General features: G+C 44.3%; 1 protein-coding gene across 1 annotated transcript in view; it reads right to left on the reverse strand.

Moving 5' to 3' along the window:
• Disc1 (DISC1 scaffold protein) overlaps positions 1 to 16,574 on the reverse strand; it is a 168,160-nt gene that overhangs the window by 87,019 nt on the left and 64,567 nt on the right. Inside the window, exon 8 of the mRNA XM_051201784.1 lies at positions 13,208 to 13,396. Within this exon, the coding sequence (XP_051057741.1) occupies positions 13,208 to 13,396 (189 nt within the window). The remainder of the gene's footprint in view (positions 1 to 13,207; positions 13,397 to 16,574) is intronic.

Here is a 16,574-nt window from a genome sequence, read left to right on the forward strand (position 1 = left end):
TGGTTTAATCCATCCATGGCTTCAGAATCTGAATAGATGACTGGCAGATGGCAGGGCTGTGGAAGGCGGGGCCTGGTTAGAGGAAGGCAATCACTAGAAGTATGGCTCTGGCTTCCTCTGCTTATGCTCTCTGCTTCTTGGATACATGGGGTGCATAGCTATATTCTGCATCCTTCCACCATGATGGTTCTGCCTCCTCAAAGGCCCAGAGACAATGAAATAACCCGGAACCAAAATAAACACTCTTCTTTGAACTTGTTTCTCTCTGGCATTTGCCAGAAAGATGGAGAACACCAAGTCCAAGAAGCAGAAAGGAACCTGTGACATCATTTCCTTCCTGAGTAGAACCAGGTGATTGCTTACAAAGGGACAGCCATTCCCCAGCCATGCTGTAGCAAGGACTTACAGGCTCTGCAGAGGGTTCCTGGGCATGGATGAAGGACAGTGTGAACTCATGATGCTTACGGGGGCTGCCAGAGCTGGAAGAGTATGTCAGTAAACACAACCCAAGATCAACGACTGTAGATTTCAAATGATGATCTTTCCACAGCATCATGATTGACACCCAGCAACATAGAGATGCAGAGTGAAGGAGAGTCAGCCACTCTCAGGCTCCTCCCCTCCTCTCCACTGCAGGGAGTCCCTGAGATGCTTTATCTTACACATCACAGGGACTATCAGATTTCCATACTCCAGATCAGGTGAAGATGCTGTCCAGCCCAGAGCTCAAAGATTTCCATATGCATGGAACAGCTCATCTCCCCTCCCACAGTTGCTCACTCAGCTCAACAAATATTTGTATGAGTTTCTATTCCCTGAAGCCTCAGCATGTGTGGAGCCAAGTCACAAACAAAGCTGTGAGCACAAAAGCCAGAGAGCAGAGCAGCCTGGGAGCTGGCCAGCCCACAGGCACAGCACTTACCCACTAAGGGCATTTCAGATCACCACACTGCTACGGTGATTTGGTTGGGACATTCCAGCAAATTAAGCACTGATGTAGCATATAGAATCTTTATTGAATGTACAGGTGAAAAATGTTCAGCAAGGACAGACAGCTATAGATTTTTCAGATTTCAAATTGAGCCACAAATTGGAGACTCACCTCCCTTTGTGAATATATCAAATAAAGAATAGAAAAACAATATCACCTCCTCAGGATACCTCCCCCATAAAGCAATCTCCTGGTGATGAAAATAAAGATTGCATAAGCAAGGGGCCTGTAAGACTGGTGGTTTAACGATACAAGGGGGTCAGGGAGATGGGTAAGAAGGTAAAGGCACTTGCTGCAAAGCCCGATGACCTAAGTTCAACTCCCAGAAGGAGAAAAGTAAAATCATTTGAAATTGTTCCCTATTGAGGCTTTGAAGGTCAGCAGGCTGGTGATGGATCATATCCTATCACTTTCTAGCTGGGAAGTTTCTGAATCACTAATTTTCACTCTGTGAAGTCAGAGCTGCAGCTTCCTCCTTGGGAAATGCCCCAGGCTGGCCTTGAGCTCAGAGAACAAGCTCCCCACACTAGTCTTTTTCCCAACAAGGGTGATGGTGCAACTGGCTCCAAAAACAATACCCCAATCTCTCCTTTTCAGCCTTTGTAATGGTGGGACTGGTCCCTGGAGTGTGCCCTTACGTGCTCTAGCTCCCTCAGCCCCTTCCTATGTCCCCCATGATTCCTGACAGCCCTGCCGTGAGCTGTTCTGCTCTCTAACTCACCCTCCTTGTCATGCCAGACAGAACCTTGCAAAATCAAGAGCCCAAATCAATCCTCTTCCATTGTTTCCTTTCTATTTGGCCACAATGACACAAAAGGCTGGGTATGGAGGTAGTCACCTGCATGGGCTATGTCAGTGGGGACATAGCACTGAGAAGTGAATCACAACCTCAGTAAATATGGGCACAACAAGGACCCATCCATAGAAGGGTTATTAGGGGCTTAAGATTGCCTTGGGAGAAGACAGATCAAAAGTAGACTCTGGCTCTTGTAATCCAATGCTATAGATGAGTAAGGACATTTACAGTGACAGCCACTGATGTGGAGAAGGGACTGGGGGTGGGGGGATGCTGCTGATGGAGGCTGCGTGAGCGCTGGTCCTGTGGGTTGTGGGGCCCCTCTAGAAGTCCCAGACAGAGATCTCTATAGACATGCATTCTTGGCAAGCACTGATGACCTGACTGTGACCTCCACATGCTGCCAAAGCCAGTTTCCCTGAAAGGGTGTCTGAGACATGAGGTGACACTGGCAGCTTCAAGAAACCCAGCACTGAGACACTAGGCTATCTTTTGGTGGGTCCTGGATCTTTGAAGGCTGACACAGACAGCAAAGAGCTCAGATCTCAGATCACTCTGGAAGGAAAGCATATCAGAAAACTCTGAGGTCACCCACAATCCTACTGTGTTCCTTTTAAATAGGAGATCCCCTCTTTTTGAAACAGTTCCAATATAATGTCCTTTTGCAAGTTCTTAGAGACAGGAGAGCTGTCCCTTCCTCCCTCCCCCTCACAGCAAATACAGCCAGGATGGACTAGGGATTTGCTCTCCCTGTTTTGTGATGTTCCCTGTTTAACTCTGCTATGAAAGCTAGCAGTATTCAGGCATCACCCACGTCCTGAGCTGTTATCAGACTTTGTCCAGTTTATTCCCTGCACATTCTGGGAGACTGGGCCTGGATGTTGTTTCCATCTTTCAAAAGCCCATAAGTATTTTCTAGTCAGGAGTTTGGTAACAGAAATGGGAAAAGTAGCTAGTACAGAGGGGGATTCAGCTACTGATCCTCAGCGTGGCAATGGATGTGTACTGCCAAACCAGACTGACCACCATGCTTCCCCATATCAGCCACTGGCCATACATGTTCCCACTGGCTTCTTTCATCTCCCTGGAAGTCTTGCTTGCAGGATAAATGTGCCCTCTAGAAGTTCTATATGTGTGGTAGAATATTATTTTAAGGTGTATGAATTCTTTATGCTGCATTTGTTTAACTCCGTGAAGCTATGTTCCTATGCCTGTTTAAAACACATGATGGTTTAATAAAGAGCTGAACAGCCAATAGTGAGGCAGGAGCAAGGATAGGTGGGCTGGCAGGCAGAGAGGATAAATAGGAGGAGAAATGAGAGAAGAAGAGCAACAGGAGAAAAAGGGGAGGAAGAAATCGGGGGCCAGCTGCCCAGCTGCCCAACTGCCCAGCCACCCAGACATCCAGACATCCAGACATCCAGACATCCAGACACCCAGACATCCAGACATCCAGACACCCAGATATCCAGACACCCAGACATCCAGCCACCCAGCCACCCTGCCACCCAGCTGCCCAGACAGCCACAAAGTAAGAGTGAAAGTAAGATATCTAGAAGAAAAGGAAAAATCCCAGAGGCAAAAGGTAGTCCGGATGATTTAAAGTTAAGAAAAGCTGGCAAGAAACAAGCCAAGCGAAGGCCAGGCATTTATAACTAAAAAGAAGCCTCTGTGTGTGATTTATTTGGGAGCTGGGTGGTAGGCCCCTCAAAAAGCCAAAAGAGTAAAACATCACATGATATATATGCAAGCCCACCATCCTGACACCAGCCCCTCCACATCTCTACAGGCTCCATAGAAAATCTACTTTCCTGAAGCTATCTCCCCTCCCCATCCCTGCATCAAAGTTCTCCATGGGGATCAAATACAATAACATTTCTACATGTCAATGTAGATAACTGGTTTTCTAAGCGACACAGAAAAACAGAGGGATCAGAAATACATGGGTGTCTTAATGTCAAGTTTCTCTGTCCCATGCCTAGGGACCTCATTATATCTAACTTTATAGGACTCAAACAAATTAATCAATGAAAAGACAGGAGAATTAAGTTTAGAAGTTTCTCTGTCCTTGTACCATCCAAGGCAAGTTCAGGTTTGGCCATTAGACAGGAACAACTTCCGAGGTAGAAGTCTGTCTCCCTCTTGTATTTGTGCACAGGTGGCCTAATATGTTTCACAGTGACAGCCACAAGCTGGTTTACAGCTGTAATAGAGCCTGCAAAACAAGATGACCTTTCTAATTGTCATGGCAAAGAGCACAGTTGCAACTGACTTTGAAACATACTGTAAACTCATTATGCTAAGATAGAATAGTTTCCACTTTGGGGCTTGCTATGAATATTAATGTCAGAGCTCTTCTTGCAAAAAAAAAATGTGCTCTAAATTTTATATTGTACAAAATCCTTTTAATACCAGAGAGGGATGTTTATTTATAGTCTGTAGGCTTCTTCATAGATACCATTAAGGATCCCATTAAACATGGCAGAACGGAATGAACAGTCATGGAGCCTGAAGGCAGGATAATGACTACCCTTTCAGAACCAGGCCTGAAACCAGAAGACATGAGTTGCAAATGTAGGCAAGGAGGACGGGGACGGGGACAGGGTTGGTCCTGTGTAGACTCCTGGGGTCAGTAAAAGACACCACAGGGGATGTAGTGCACTATTTGTAAAGGGGGAGTGATCAAAATTGAGTCAGAAGGATGTAAGGAGTAGGTGATGGGAGCTACAGATAACAGAATACTCCAGAAGAAGAGGGAAGAGCCATGGTGATAGATTAAGACAGAAGCTGGTCCCCTGCTGCAGGGTCCAGCAGCATCTCATGCCTATGTCCACACAGACTGGGAAGGGCTCTTTGGCTCCACACCAAATGCCCTTTGTCATCTGAGCACAGGTGGGAAGCTCATGAGAATCAATTTTGTCTACATAGAAGCCAATGACAGTTTCATAGACTATCCTGTCTACCAGCCTTAAAAAACAGAAAATTTGTGCCTGCCATTTCATGAGACCTCTCATTCAGCTTCTATGGCCATATATGCCATCAACCCAGGTGATCAGAGCACAGTTTTGGAAGAAAAAAAATCTCTATGACCACGAAATACTGCTTTAAGGCTCTAGTGAAGTGAACAGGAAACGATAACAGGAAAAGCAAGATCAGTGTTTTGCCAGCCAGAAGATGCGTGCATCTCTCCTCCCCTGTACTTTGACGGCAGAGATAGCATGAGAAAAGCCCTTCCTCACACTTACTGAAGGAGGGATTAGGTTCATTAAGGTAGTGTCAGCAGTTTCCTGTGCAACATAGTCAACAAATGCCAGGCCCTTCAGTGGGCTTCTGGCCATCGCCAGGCTTCCACAGCATCCTACTTCAACTCAGCCATGGTGGTGAGATTGAGGGACGAACCGCTCATATTAGGAACCCAAGCAAGCAAAACCCTATGTCAAGGTGAAAGCTTAGATGCAATGGATTCCCACTCAGGCCTCTTCCTGTGGGACCACAGGATGCAATCCTCTATCTATCAGTTTCCCTGTGTATGAAACAGCTCTCCCATCAGAGCCAGCGGTGTTAGTGGTCCAGGGGTAAAGTGATTATATGTGTGTCCAACACTGGCAAAATGCCTGCTTCTCAGAGGAGGTGAGAGAGGGGATGCTACTAAAGAGGGATTGTGACATATCAGAGACTGTTCCTTCTCTAAGAACTAAATCCACACTAGCTCTAACTCCTCTGTGCACACGCAAGGCACCCAGAAATGCAAATGGAAACACAATGAAGAGCAATGGAGGAAAAGGCCTGTGAGGAGCCAGACAAGAGGACAAGAGACATTACCAGTCATAGAACAGGGTTGTTTCCACCTAAATTCTAGAATCCATTGGAGTAAAATCATTAGCTATATTAGAATTATGAACCATACTTCTGAAGCTGTTTGACTGGGATGGGATTCAAGACAACAGTGATCAAAGAGTGTGACAAGATCTGCAGTGTGTGCTACAGTTCCCATACCTAGGTAACCTGACCCAAACCCAGCAGTGAACTGTCCTCTGAGAAGCACGGACCTCTGCTAGAACCTTCTCAGCAACATGAGCGTGTGAATGTGCCAGGGCCCTCTGCAGTTTCCCCAAGCCCAGGCCATTTGTATGATTGCCAAGAACAATCTGTGAAACTGAAGATCTAGCAGATGTGTAAGAGACACCCTACAGCATAAAGCCAAGCTACTCCTCTAAACAAAGTGACTGTCACACAGCTGTGCACTTCAGTTTGGTGTGTCATACACCAAAACCATCATGCAGTCCCATGGGAGCGGGGTGGAGAGGAGCTAATGCATTGTACAGGAACATGGAACCAGGGAACACAGATGATGGGGGATAGCCTTCTGTATGTATGTTTTCTCTTATTGGTTGATGAATAAAACACTGTTTAGCCAATAGAGGCAGAAAGATAGGCAGGACTAGGAGTCAAGGAGAATTCTGGGAAAGGTAGGCAGAGAGAGACTGCAAGGAGATACCATGTAGCCAAGGAAGGAGTAACAGGTTCAGACTCTTCTCTGGTAAGATAAGATCACATGGAAATAATTAGATTAATAGAAATGGGTTAATAATTAAGAGAGAGCTAGCCATTAAGAAGCCCTAGCCATTGGTCAACATTTTTATAATTAATATAGCGTCTCTGTGTTTATTTGGGACTGAAGAGCAGCAGGACCAGGCTGGAAAGAAAACTCCAGCAACACACAAACCCAGGGAATGTGAAGCTAGGGCACACAGAACTAGGGAATACCCAGCAAGGAAATACAACTAAAAGATCATGGAAGTAAGAAACACAGAGTCATAACATATGGACACAGGGAACTGACTCAGTAACTTGACAATGAAGATTGACCACCATATAGACTTTGTTCATCCCAATCATTTTCAATGTCACCCAGCTTTGACCCTGTAGGCTTTGAGAGATCCTTGCCTGTCTACATCCTCACTTGCTTTTGTGTTCCTGGATCCATATTCCCCAGCTCTGTGTTCCCTGGATCCATGTTCCTGGCTCTATGTTCCTGACTCCATGATCTTTGACTCCATGTTCCCTGGCTCTATATTCCTGGCTCTATGTTTTCTTGCTCTAGGTTTCCTAGCTCCATGTTCCCTGGCTCTGTGTTGCCTGATCCCATGTTCTCTATCTCTGTATTTCCTGAAAACCTTGTGCTATTGAAAGAGAATGAGAGGGACAACAAATGAAATAGGACTAAAACTAGAACATGGAGCCAGGCAAGGCAGAACACATCCTTAATCCCAGCACCCATAAGGCAGAGGCATGCAGATCTCTGAATTCCAGGACAGCTACCAAGTGAGTTCCAGGATAGCAAGGGCTACAAAGAGAAACCCTGTCTCTAAAAAAAAAAGAAAAGAAAAAAATAGGACATGGTATGTCCTATATCAAGTAAAAACACATTCAAGGAAGACTAATCAAAACCACTGAATCAAAACCACCAAGGGATGTTACATACAATAAAAACAGAGGGATTTTAGGGTTTTTTGAGGCAGGCAGATGCTAAGGTCAACTGTCTTTTTTGTTTTTTTAGGAGGCTCATCACATCATATGTTGTGGAATATTACTTTAACTATGTAAAGATGTATAACATCTGTCTGTGCTTCACTTGTTTAATTATATAAAAATGCATGTTTTACCTTGCCTGCCTAAGGTATCTGGTTGGTCTAATAAAAAGCTGAACAGCCAATAGCTTGGCAGAAGAGGGACAGGTGGCATTGGTGAGCAGAGAGAATAAGTAGGAGGAGGAATCTAGGAATTAGAGGAGAGAACGAGGGAGAAAGAGAGAGAAACAGAGAGGGAGATGCTCAGGGCCAGCCAGCCGAGGGACAGACAGACATAGAGCAAGCAGTGAGAATAGAACATATAGAATGAAAAGAAGGTAAAAAGTCCTAAGGCAAAACAGAGATGAAGAGAAACAGGTTAAAATAAGTTATAAGAGCTAGCAAGAGCTTTTGGGAACCTGTTCCCCATGCTGGATTACCTTGTCCAGCCTTTGTGCAGGGGGGAGGAGCTCAGCCCTACCTCAACTTGATGTACCATGCTTTGTTTAAGCCCATGGAAGACCTGCCCCTTTCTGAATGGAGACAGAGGAGAGGTGGGCGGATAGGAAGGGGGTAGATGGGAATTCAGGGGGTATGGGAGGAGAGGAGGAGAAACTGTGATCAGTATCTAAAATAAATGAAATGTTAATTAAATAAAATTAAAAAGTAAGAGAGCTAGCAAGAAATGAACCTAAGCTAAATCTGAGCGTTCATAACTAGTAATAAGTCCCTGTGTCATAATTTGGGAGTTGGTGGCCCAAGAGAAAGCCTGCTACAACCATATCTCTTCCAAAGTCACCAGTGACACTAACACTGTCTTCTGTGTGTTTTTAGTTTTTCACTTATTAGATTAATTTCCTAGGTTCTGTTTCCTCCAACCTCCATCCTAGAGAAGAAGATAGGTTTGATTCTTGTGTTCTATTTATCTTGGAGTTTTCTCTTGAAGATAGCTGGTGAGTATGAAGGGGCTGAGTTGACATGTGCAGAGTGTAAAATTCATGGGTTCTCTAAGTGAGACATCACAGCTACAGATATAAACAAACCTCTGTAAGGGTTGCACCTTGGACATTAGAATAAAAAGAACCCATATCTCTTCAGTTCATCACATTTCCTTCTGTTGGCTAATTCAAGCTCAGAATTTAGGAGGGAATCCAAATCTAAATGCAGATCTTGTCCATGTGGACATCTGGTCAACCCCAAACCATCAGTAGAAAACTGTCAAGTCACTGCCCTTGTGTTACCCTACCTGCTTTCTACCTCCCCAGTTCTTTAAAAAGAGTTAAGCAGGAGGTTGTGGACCAACAGCCCAGAAATATAAAATCCTGCCCTTTAGCCTTCTCCCTGGAAACTGCTTTCTGAACCTAATGATTCCCAACAGGGAGTCCCAAAAGCTCACCAGCTGTGGACCCAGATCTACTCAGGCAGCCTGCAGAACTGGGAGAAATGCATTACCATGCTAATGATATCCTATTTAAATTCTAGCCCTGATTACTCTGTGATGAAATCTCTTCCCTCCACATTGGTTTCTTTATATCTAAGTCCCAGTATAAAATCAACAATATTAATAAAGTACAATATAGATTATCAAGTTATACACAGGAGATGGAGAAACAGCTATATAAATCTTAAGGTTCTTTTTCTGGAAAAAAAAAACTAAAATCAGTTACTAATTTTTTTACATCCCATCTTCCCTTATTAAAAAAATTAAATGCATATTAATGAAAGGCTGCTAGTTAATTTCTGTAAGTATTCAGGGGATGCAGGAGCCATTTGGCTTTTCATTTTACTCCACTATACTCAACATTCCTCAGAATTTAAATGTGTGACTTGCAGTCTCAGAACTAAAGTCTTTCTTCTTCTCTTCACAGGAGTGTATTACCATAGCAGAAACCTAGGGATTCAAAGGCAGTGGCCAAGTCTGCCTCCCTTTGCCCTTGAAATTGTTGTTTCTGTCCCTTTCCCATCACCCCAATCTGAATAACCATATCAAGGCTAAGGATGCAGCTTGGCTGGTAGAATGATTTGTTGGCATGTGCAAAGTCCTGGGTTCAGTTCTAGCACAGCACAAACTAGGTTTTAGGTCCTGCACACCTCTACTTCTAATTCCAGTCCTGAAGAAGTAGATGAAGGAGGATCAGGTGTTCAAGATCATCCTCAACTACATATCAGGTTAAAGGCCAATCTGAACTACTGAAGACTCTGTCTCAAAAACTAAAGCAAAGCCAGGCATTGGTGAAGTATGCCTTTAGTCCCAGCACTCGGGAGGCAGAGGCAGACAGATCTCTGTGAATTCAAGGCCAACCTGATCTATAGAGCGAGTGCCAGGACAGTCTCCAAAGCAATACAGAGAAACCCTGTCTCAAAACAAACAAACAAAACAAAACAAAAACAAAAACCAAATCAAAACAATAAATATCCAAATAAGACCATGTTATCATCACCCAGAAAATAGTCACTCTTGTCACTGCTTGGAAAGGAGATCCAAGGTCTGTACCTACGGTCCAAAATTAGAAAGAAAGAACACTTTATGCCACTACCCAGCCCCTTCAAGTGAACAAAGACTTGTGACACAAGGTCACCACGCTGGGTCCTGGGATAACCCAGTAACACTTAGAGGCAGTCCTCTGTTTTCAATGACTTCACTAGCTACCCAGAGACAGAAGACACAATGGCATCTCTATGGTGAGAAAGGCTGGTCCATCTCTGATGGCCACTAAGAGCTCTGTATGAGCAACACTGCTGACTGGTCCTTGGACTAGAGATGTTTGCCTTTTTCTACAGAAGCAGAACCTTAGACCTTCTCAGGGTACATGACTGGACTGCCCAGGGTAAGGACAGTTCTCATCACCCTTGCAGTTGACTGCCCTCACATACCAAGGTCAAGTTCACAACAATGTGGCAGTAGGAAGGCATGTGCAGATTCCTACAGGGAGCTGTGACAGGGACAGCTATGTCCTATCTTTGTGCCTCCTGGCTGGATCTGGCATCCACATGTGTGTCATCTAATAAGGGGCTCAGAAGAATAAATCAAGAGCTGTTCATCCACCCCAGCCCTGCTTTCTCCAACCCTTAAAACCATTGTTGGAAACCAGATATTTTTAATGCTGTATATTGGGGTGGAGAGATAGCTTATTAAAATAAAGTGCTTTGCCTTGCAAGTACAAGGACCTGGGTTCAATTCCCAGTGCCCACATTAAAAGCTGGGTGTGGAAATGCACACTGGTAAACCCAGGCCTGTTGAGGCAGAGATAGGACAACCCCTGGGGCTTTCTGATCAGCCAGTCTAACCAAATTGGTAAGTTCCAGGCTAGGGGAAATCTCAAAATAAAACAAAGTTAGAAGGTGCCTAAGAAGTGACAGCCAAGGTTGGCCTCTGGACTCCACTCACATGTGTATGCCTACCTAACATACACACAGATGAACACAATGTTATATAGTGCTCATTTCTGTTTTATCTTAAGATATTTTATCTATGGGATGCATAGATGTTACAGCAATTAAAAACATGTACTGAATTCAGTTCTCAGCACCCACATCTGATGCTTCATAAACTGCCTGTAACTTCAGCTCCAGGGGATCCAAAGCTCTCTTCTGGTTCCCAAGGGCACTGCACTCACCACAGGTACAACCCTCTCCCTCAATGCACACACATTTTTTTTTTTAATATTAAGACTTAAGAAACAGGAATTTTATTTAAGACTAAAGAGTTGTGGTACATCCATGCCTATACAGACACAGATTTGCCTGTTCCTTCTTGCTTGAGCTATATTTGAAATTGAACACAGGATCCCCTCTGACTTGCTGATTCTCAAGGTTCAAAAGCAGCTGAACCCAGACTACAAGCTGGTTTTATTGCATTCCAATAGGAAAATTTATTTTCTTTTCAAGGATTTATGTTAATTCTAGTTATGTGGTTGTATGTATGTCTCTATATGTGTATACATGTGAGCTCGATACCTATAGATGTCAAAAGATGGTGTCACATCCCTGGGAGCCACACAATATGAGAGCTAAGGTCCCCTCAGGTCCCCTGCAGGAGTAGTGAATACTCTTAACCATTAAACTAGTTCTCCAGTCCCCAGAAATTAATTTTCTATATCTTTGTTACCCATGTCCTTACCAACACTGGATTGTTCATTTGGGTGACCCAAATCCCCATCTCCTCAGACTGGCTAAAAATGAGCTTCAGCCTCAAGCACATGTGAGAAAATACACAGGGAGAGGGTGGCTGACCCAGCATCATCCTAGCATGAAGCACACAGATCCCCACCACAAGCCATCTGCAATTTAGAGTCACCCCATGTAACAGTCTCCCATTCCACTTGTTTATATTTTATTTAGTGAAGTAACAATGATGAGATTCAAGAATACTGCATGGCGTGCTTTTTTTTTTTTTTTTTTTTGTTAAAAAAGATATTAATGGCTTTCAAGAGCTCACTCACTATTCAAATCTGTTTATATCTTCTTTATTCTTAGAATCCATTTGCTCATTTTGTGTAAAAGCTGAGTGATAACACTATGAAACATTTCATTTTTCCTTATTCATAGGTTTAAAAAAATTAACAGCAAAAGCCTGCTGGGTATCCATCCTGCTTGAGTCTCCCACCAATGAAGTAAGGCAGTCTGCAGGGCCTGCGGGGGCCTGGAGCCCATCTCAATACGGTGCTTATGGACACTCCACACACAGCATGGGCTGCATATTTGGAAAATAAACAAACAAATAAAATGTTTGGCCTTTAAGAGTGAAGGGAGGTCTGGGATGTGTGAGATGGCTCGATGAGCATAGGCCTGTGCAAGCTTGGTAAACCTGTGCGACAGTGGAGAAAGAGACTTGACTCCTGAAATTTGCTCTCTGACCTCAGTGTAAACAACTCACAGTAATAATCAAGTTTTAAAACATCGTAAAGAAATTAAAAAAAAAAAGGAGGGCAGAGAAATATTTCAGTGGTAAAGAACACTGGCTGCTCTTGCAAAGGACCTGAATTCTCTTTCCAGCATCCACATGGTAACTCTAACACCAGCTCCAGGAGATCTGATGCCCTCTTCTCCTCTTCTGGCCTCCATAAGAACTGCATTAGCATGCTCAAAGCGCACCCCCACCACCACTTGAAAATAAAAACTAAGTGTTTTTGTTTTAAAGGAAATTAAGAGAGTTAAAGGGAATGGTGCTCGGCTCTGAACTGTTGAGCCAGCTGAGGCTTCACTGGCAAGAAAAACCATGACTGCTGGCCATCCACACCTCACACAATTCACTATAACTTTAAAACCTAGTTTGCTCATCTCAAAATGACATGCCCAACCTCTGCCAGCTGGAGTTACATTTCTTTGTTTGGACTTGGAACACTAATCTTCCCTGACATCAATTTGTGGAACATTCAGATGGCACCCATTCTTACGTGGAACACAGGGCATATATGTGTTAGCCCTTCTGGCGTGCCAGTATCTGGGCACAGATGACACCAGTGGCCTCTGTCCTTCCTCCTGGGGAGAGAATCAAACCTCAGAGGATACCCCAATAGAAGAGTCCCTCAGCATCAGCCTGTGACCTGCATGGTAGGAGACTGGTCCAGGGGAGATACCTTCATCTCAGGATGGGTGCCCAGGGTATAAGCGCCACAGCCACTATGTTTATCAGCAAATGCAGAACAGAAAATGGGAAAGTTCAGAGGAATGGAAATTGTCCCATTCGAAGAGCAAAGCAAATGCTGACAGGTGACCCCACTCCATTGTCCAAGGCTCTTGTCAACAATGTCCCCCATGAACTCGCCAGGTGCAGTGAAGTGATCTGGACACACGATCCAATAACATCATCACTAACTTGTCCCAAGGCTCTGGCTGGGGGCTACTCACTGTGGGTGGCTTCTTGGAGTGCCAGGTCCTGTCTGCACCTGATGTAGTCTTCTTTGACACTGCCCAGCCTTCTGACACTCCTGGAGCTGAGTGCCAGCAGCCTGCCCAGGAGCGACTCTAGCCCTTCCCGCTCTGATGACAGTGCCCAAATCTCCTCTGTGAGTTCTTTGGCTGTACAGAAGTGGCTTCCTGCAGTACAGGGTGGGAGACAGAAGAAAAGGAGATTGTGTGTGTGTGTGTGTGTGTATGTGTGATTTACAATAGTATTTGTACTCTTGAAAGTTTCACACAGTTATACAATGCATATTGATCCTATCCATTCATGACTCCCTCCTTTCACCTCCTTCTAGTGCCTGCACCCTGCCTCCCTCCCAACTTCCTGTCTCTTTGTCATTGTTATTGTTAATACCCCCCCATTAGTGCACACACATGGGTGTGGTGGCCATTCACCAAGGCACGAGCAACCTACCAGAATCCATGTCCCCAAAGGAAAATGTTTCTTCCTCCCTCAGCAGCCATCATCTATCAGTGGTTCCTCCAGTGGGGGCGGGGTCTTTTTAGCCCCTCTTCCATCCATGATGGATTTATAAGTGAATTGTGGGATTCTTGAATGTGAATATTAGGGACAACAGTATCCTGATGCAATATCAAAAGGTTGGGGATACCTGAAAGGGATGCCATTTCAGGGCCTCTGAAAATGAGCAAGAGATGTCCAGCAGGACCAGGGAAAACCCCAGGTATCACTCCACTCAATACCCAATGTCCAAGGGCTGACACAGCACAGCAGGGTAGAAAGGTACTGGCCTTGCAATTAGACTGCAACTAAATTAAACTCCTCCCCCCTTATCAAAATGCATGGACATATGTAATGGCTGCTCTTAATACAACTGGGATGGGTGAGCCTCAATTGAGGAATTTACTTCAGCAAATCAGCCTGTAGGTGTGTCTGTGGGCATTTTCTTGATTGCTAATTGATGTAGGTGGACCCAACAACCAACTGTGGATGATGCTGTCCCTAGTCAGGGTGTCCTGGGTTCTATGAAAAAAGGTAGCCAAACAGGATCCTGAAACAAGCCACTAAGCAGTACTCCTCTGTGGTCTCTGCTTTAATCCCTGCTGAATTCCAGCCCTGGCTTCCTTAAGTAATGGACTGTGACCTATAAGCCAAATAAACCCTTTCCTCCCCAAGTTCTTTTGGTCAGTGTTTTTATCACAGCAGCAGAGACCCTAACAAAAACAACATGAAAAATAAATGAGCACATTTGGCATAAATGTGTTATGAAATATGATCCTAATAACACCTGAATTGCAGGTGGCTGCAGGAACCACAGGTGGCTGAGTGCATAAGAAAGAAAAACCATAAAGCACCAAATAAAATAGATTGTGAGCAGAGTGCAGCAAGGAGCAAAGTCAGACACAAGAATCGGCTGTGTATCTAACAGCAGCAGCAGGCCACTGTGAGACAATTTCTCTGAAATATAGTTTACAGCATATTTTAAGACTAAAAGTATGTAGGGAGGAATTTAAAGCATCCTATGCAGATGTGGAAACTGCTTTTGGAAACCTACTGAGAGGAAATAAGACTTAAATAATTGTGAAGCTAAACTATAAGTGTCCTCTGGAAAACTTGCTACTCCTAGGGTTTCAATTTGCCCCAGACTGATGCATAGATTTAATATAATTCCTATCAAAATTTCATGAGGCCCTTTGGTAGAAACGCACGGGCACATCCTAAAATGTAAACGGAAATGCAAAGGTCTAGATAAGCCAGAGCAATCAAACAGTATACATTTTAAGACCCCAACTATAACTACCATAAATCAGGACTGTGTGCATCTGAAAGCAGACAGGCATATTGGCTGATGGGTTACAACAGAAGTCCAAGGAGGGTGAGTCCTCCAAGAGCCAATTGAGTACAAAGCAAGTCAATGAGGGAAAGAAAATCATCCCAATAGATGTTGTCAAGACAACAGGTTACTCATGTGTGGGCAGTGTGAACCCTGATATATAAAAAGACCACACACAAATTACATCAGGAGTAAAACATGGGACTCAGACAAAGTTCAAACTATGAAGCTACAAGAAGGAAATAAGAAAAGGCAAGGTACTAACTGGCTTTGGAACAGGCAAAGCTTTGCAGAGGACACAGACCACAACAATCAAGGTAAAACCACAATAAATAGGCTTCATTGGGCTGATACGCTTTCAGCACATAAAAGAAGGTAGGCAGGGAAGCTGGCATGGTGTACCTGGTACCCCAGCACTCGGAAGATGGAGGCAGGAGGATCAGGAATTCAAAGCCAGCTTTAGTTATATAGCAAGTCTTCAGCCAGCCTAGACTACATAAAATTGTCAAAAGCAAAGAAATGTAAAAAGAAAAGGGGGAAGACATAGGGATGGGTGGGTAAGGGAAAGCAAAGGAGGAGAGAGGGGAGGGGAAGGGAAGAGACAGGAGGGGAAAGGAGGTCAAGTCAAACTGGGACAGATCATTCACTACAGACAACTGACAAAGGATTCAATTTTACATCTCAACAATTAACACAAATAACAGCATTGAACACAACAAAGACTCACTAGGCCTTTTACAAAGGGCCATATGCAGATGGCCAACCCACATATGAAAACACATTGGATAATATTAGTCACCAGGAGTGTAAATAAAAGCCACAGGGCCCACATCAACCCATTCAAATGGCACAAAGCACTAAACTGAAAAAGGTCAACATTGGACACTCTCTCTCTCTCTCTCTCTCTCTCTCTCTCTCTCTCTCTCTCTCTCTCTGTGTGTGTGTGTGTGTGTGTGTGTGTGTGTGTGTGTGTGTGTAGAGGTGTAACCCCACTGAGAACACACCTGCCAATTTGTCCTAAAGTTAAACATATCCCTACACTTAGTCCAACGAGTCTAAATACAGGGGTGTCCACGGAGGACTGAAGGTGCCAACCCAGAACACTCATATTTGACAGCTCCTAATAGCTTTACTCTGGAGCCTCTGGCAAGGTGCTCAGGCTCCTGTAAGTGATCCTAATGAAACCAATTCACCAAAAAGGGAAGGAGGGATAGAGGGAGGGAGGGAGGGGAGGAAAGATGGCTCTGTGGTTAAGAGCACTGACTGAAATGGATTAAAGACCTCAATATAAATCCATCCACCCTGAACCTTATAGAAGACAAAGTGGGAAATACATTTGAACACTTAGGCACAGGAAACCTCTTCCTAAATAGAACACCAGTAGCATAGACTCTGAGAGCAACAATTAATAAATGGGACCTCCTGAAACTGAGAAGCTTCTGTAAAGCAAAGAATGCGCTCAACAAGACAAAATGGCTCCCTACAGAATGGGAAAAGATCTTCGCCAACCACACATCTGA

Source organism: Phodopus roborovskii, unplaced genomic scaffold (assembly GCF_943737965.1).
Source record: "Phodopus roborovskii unplaced genomic scaffold, PHOROB, whole genome shotgun sequence".
Classification (NCBI taxonomy): domain Eukaryota; kingdom Metazoa; phylum Chordata; class Mammalia; order Rodentia; family Cricetidae; genus Phodopus; species Phodopus roborovskii.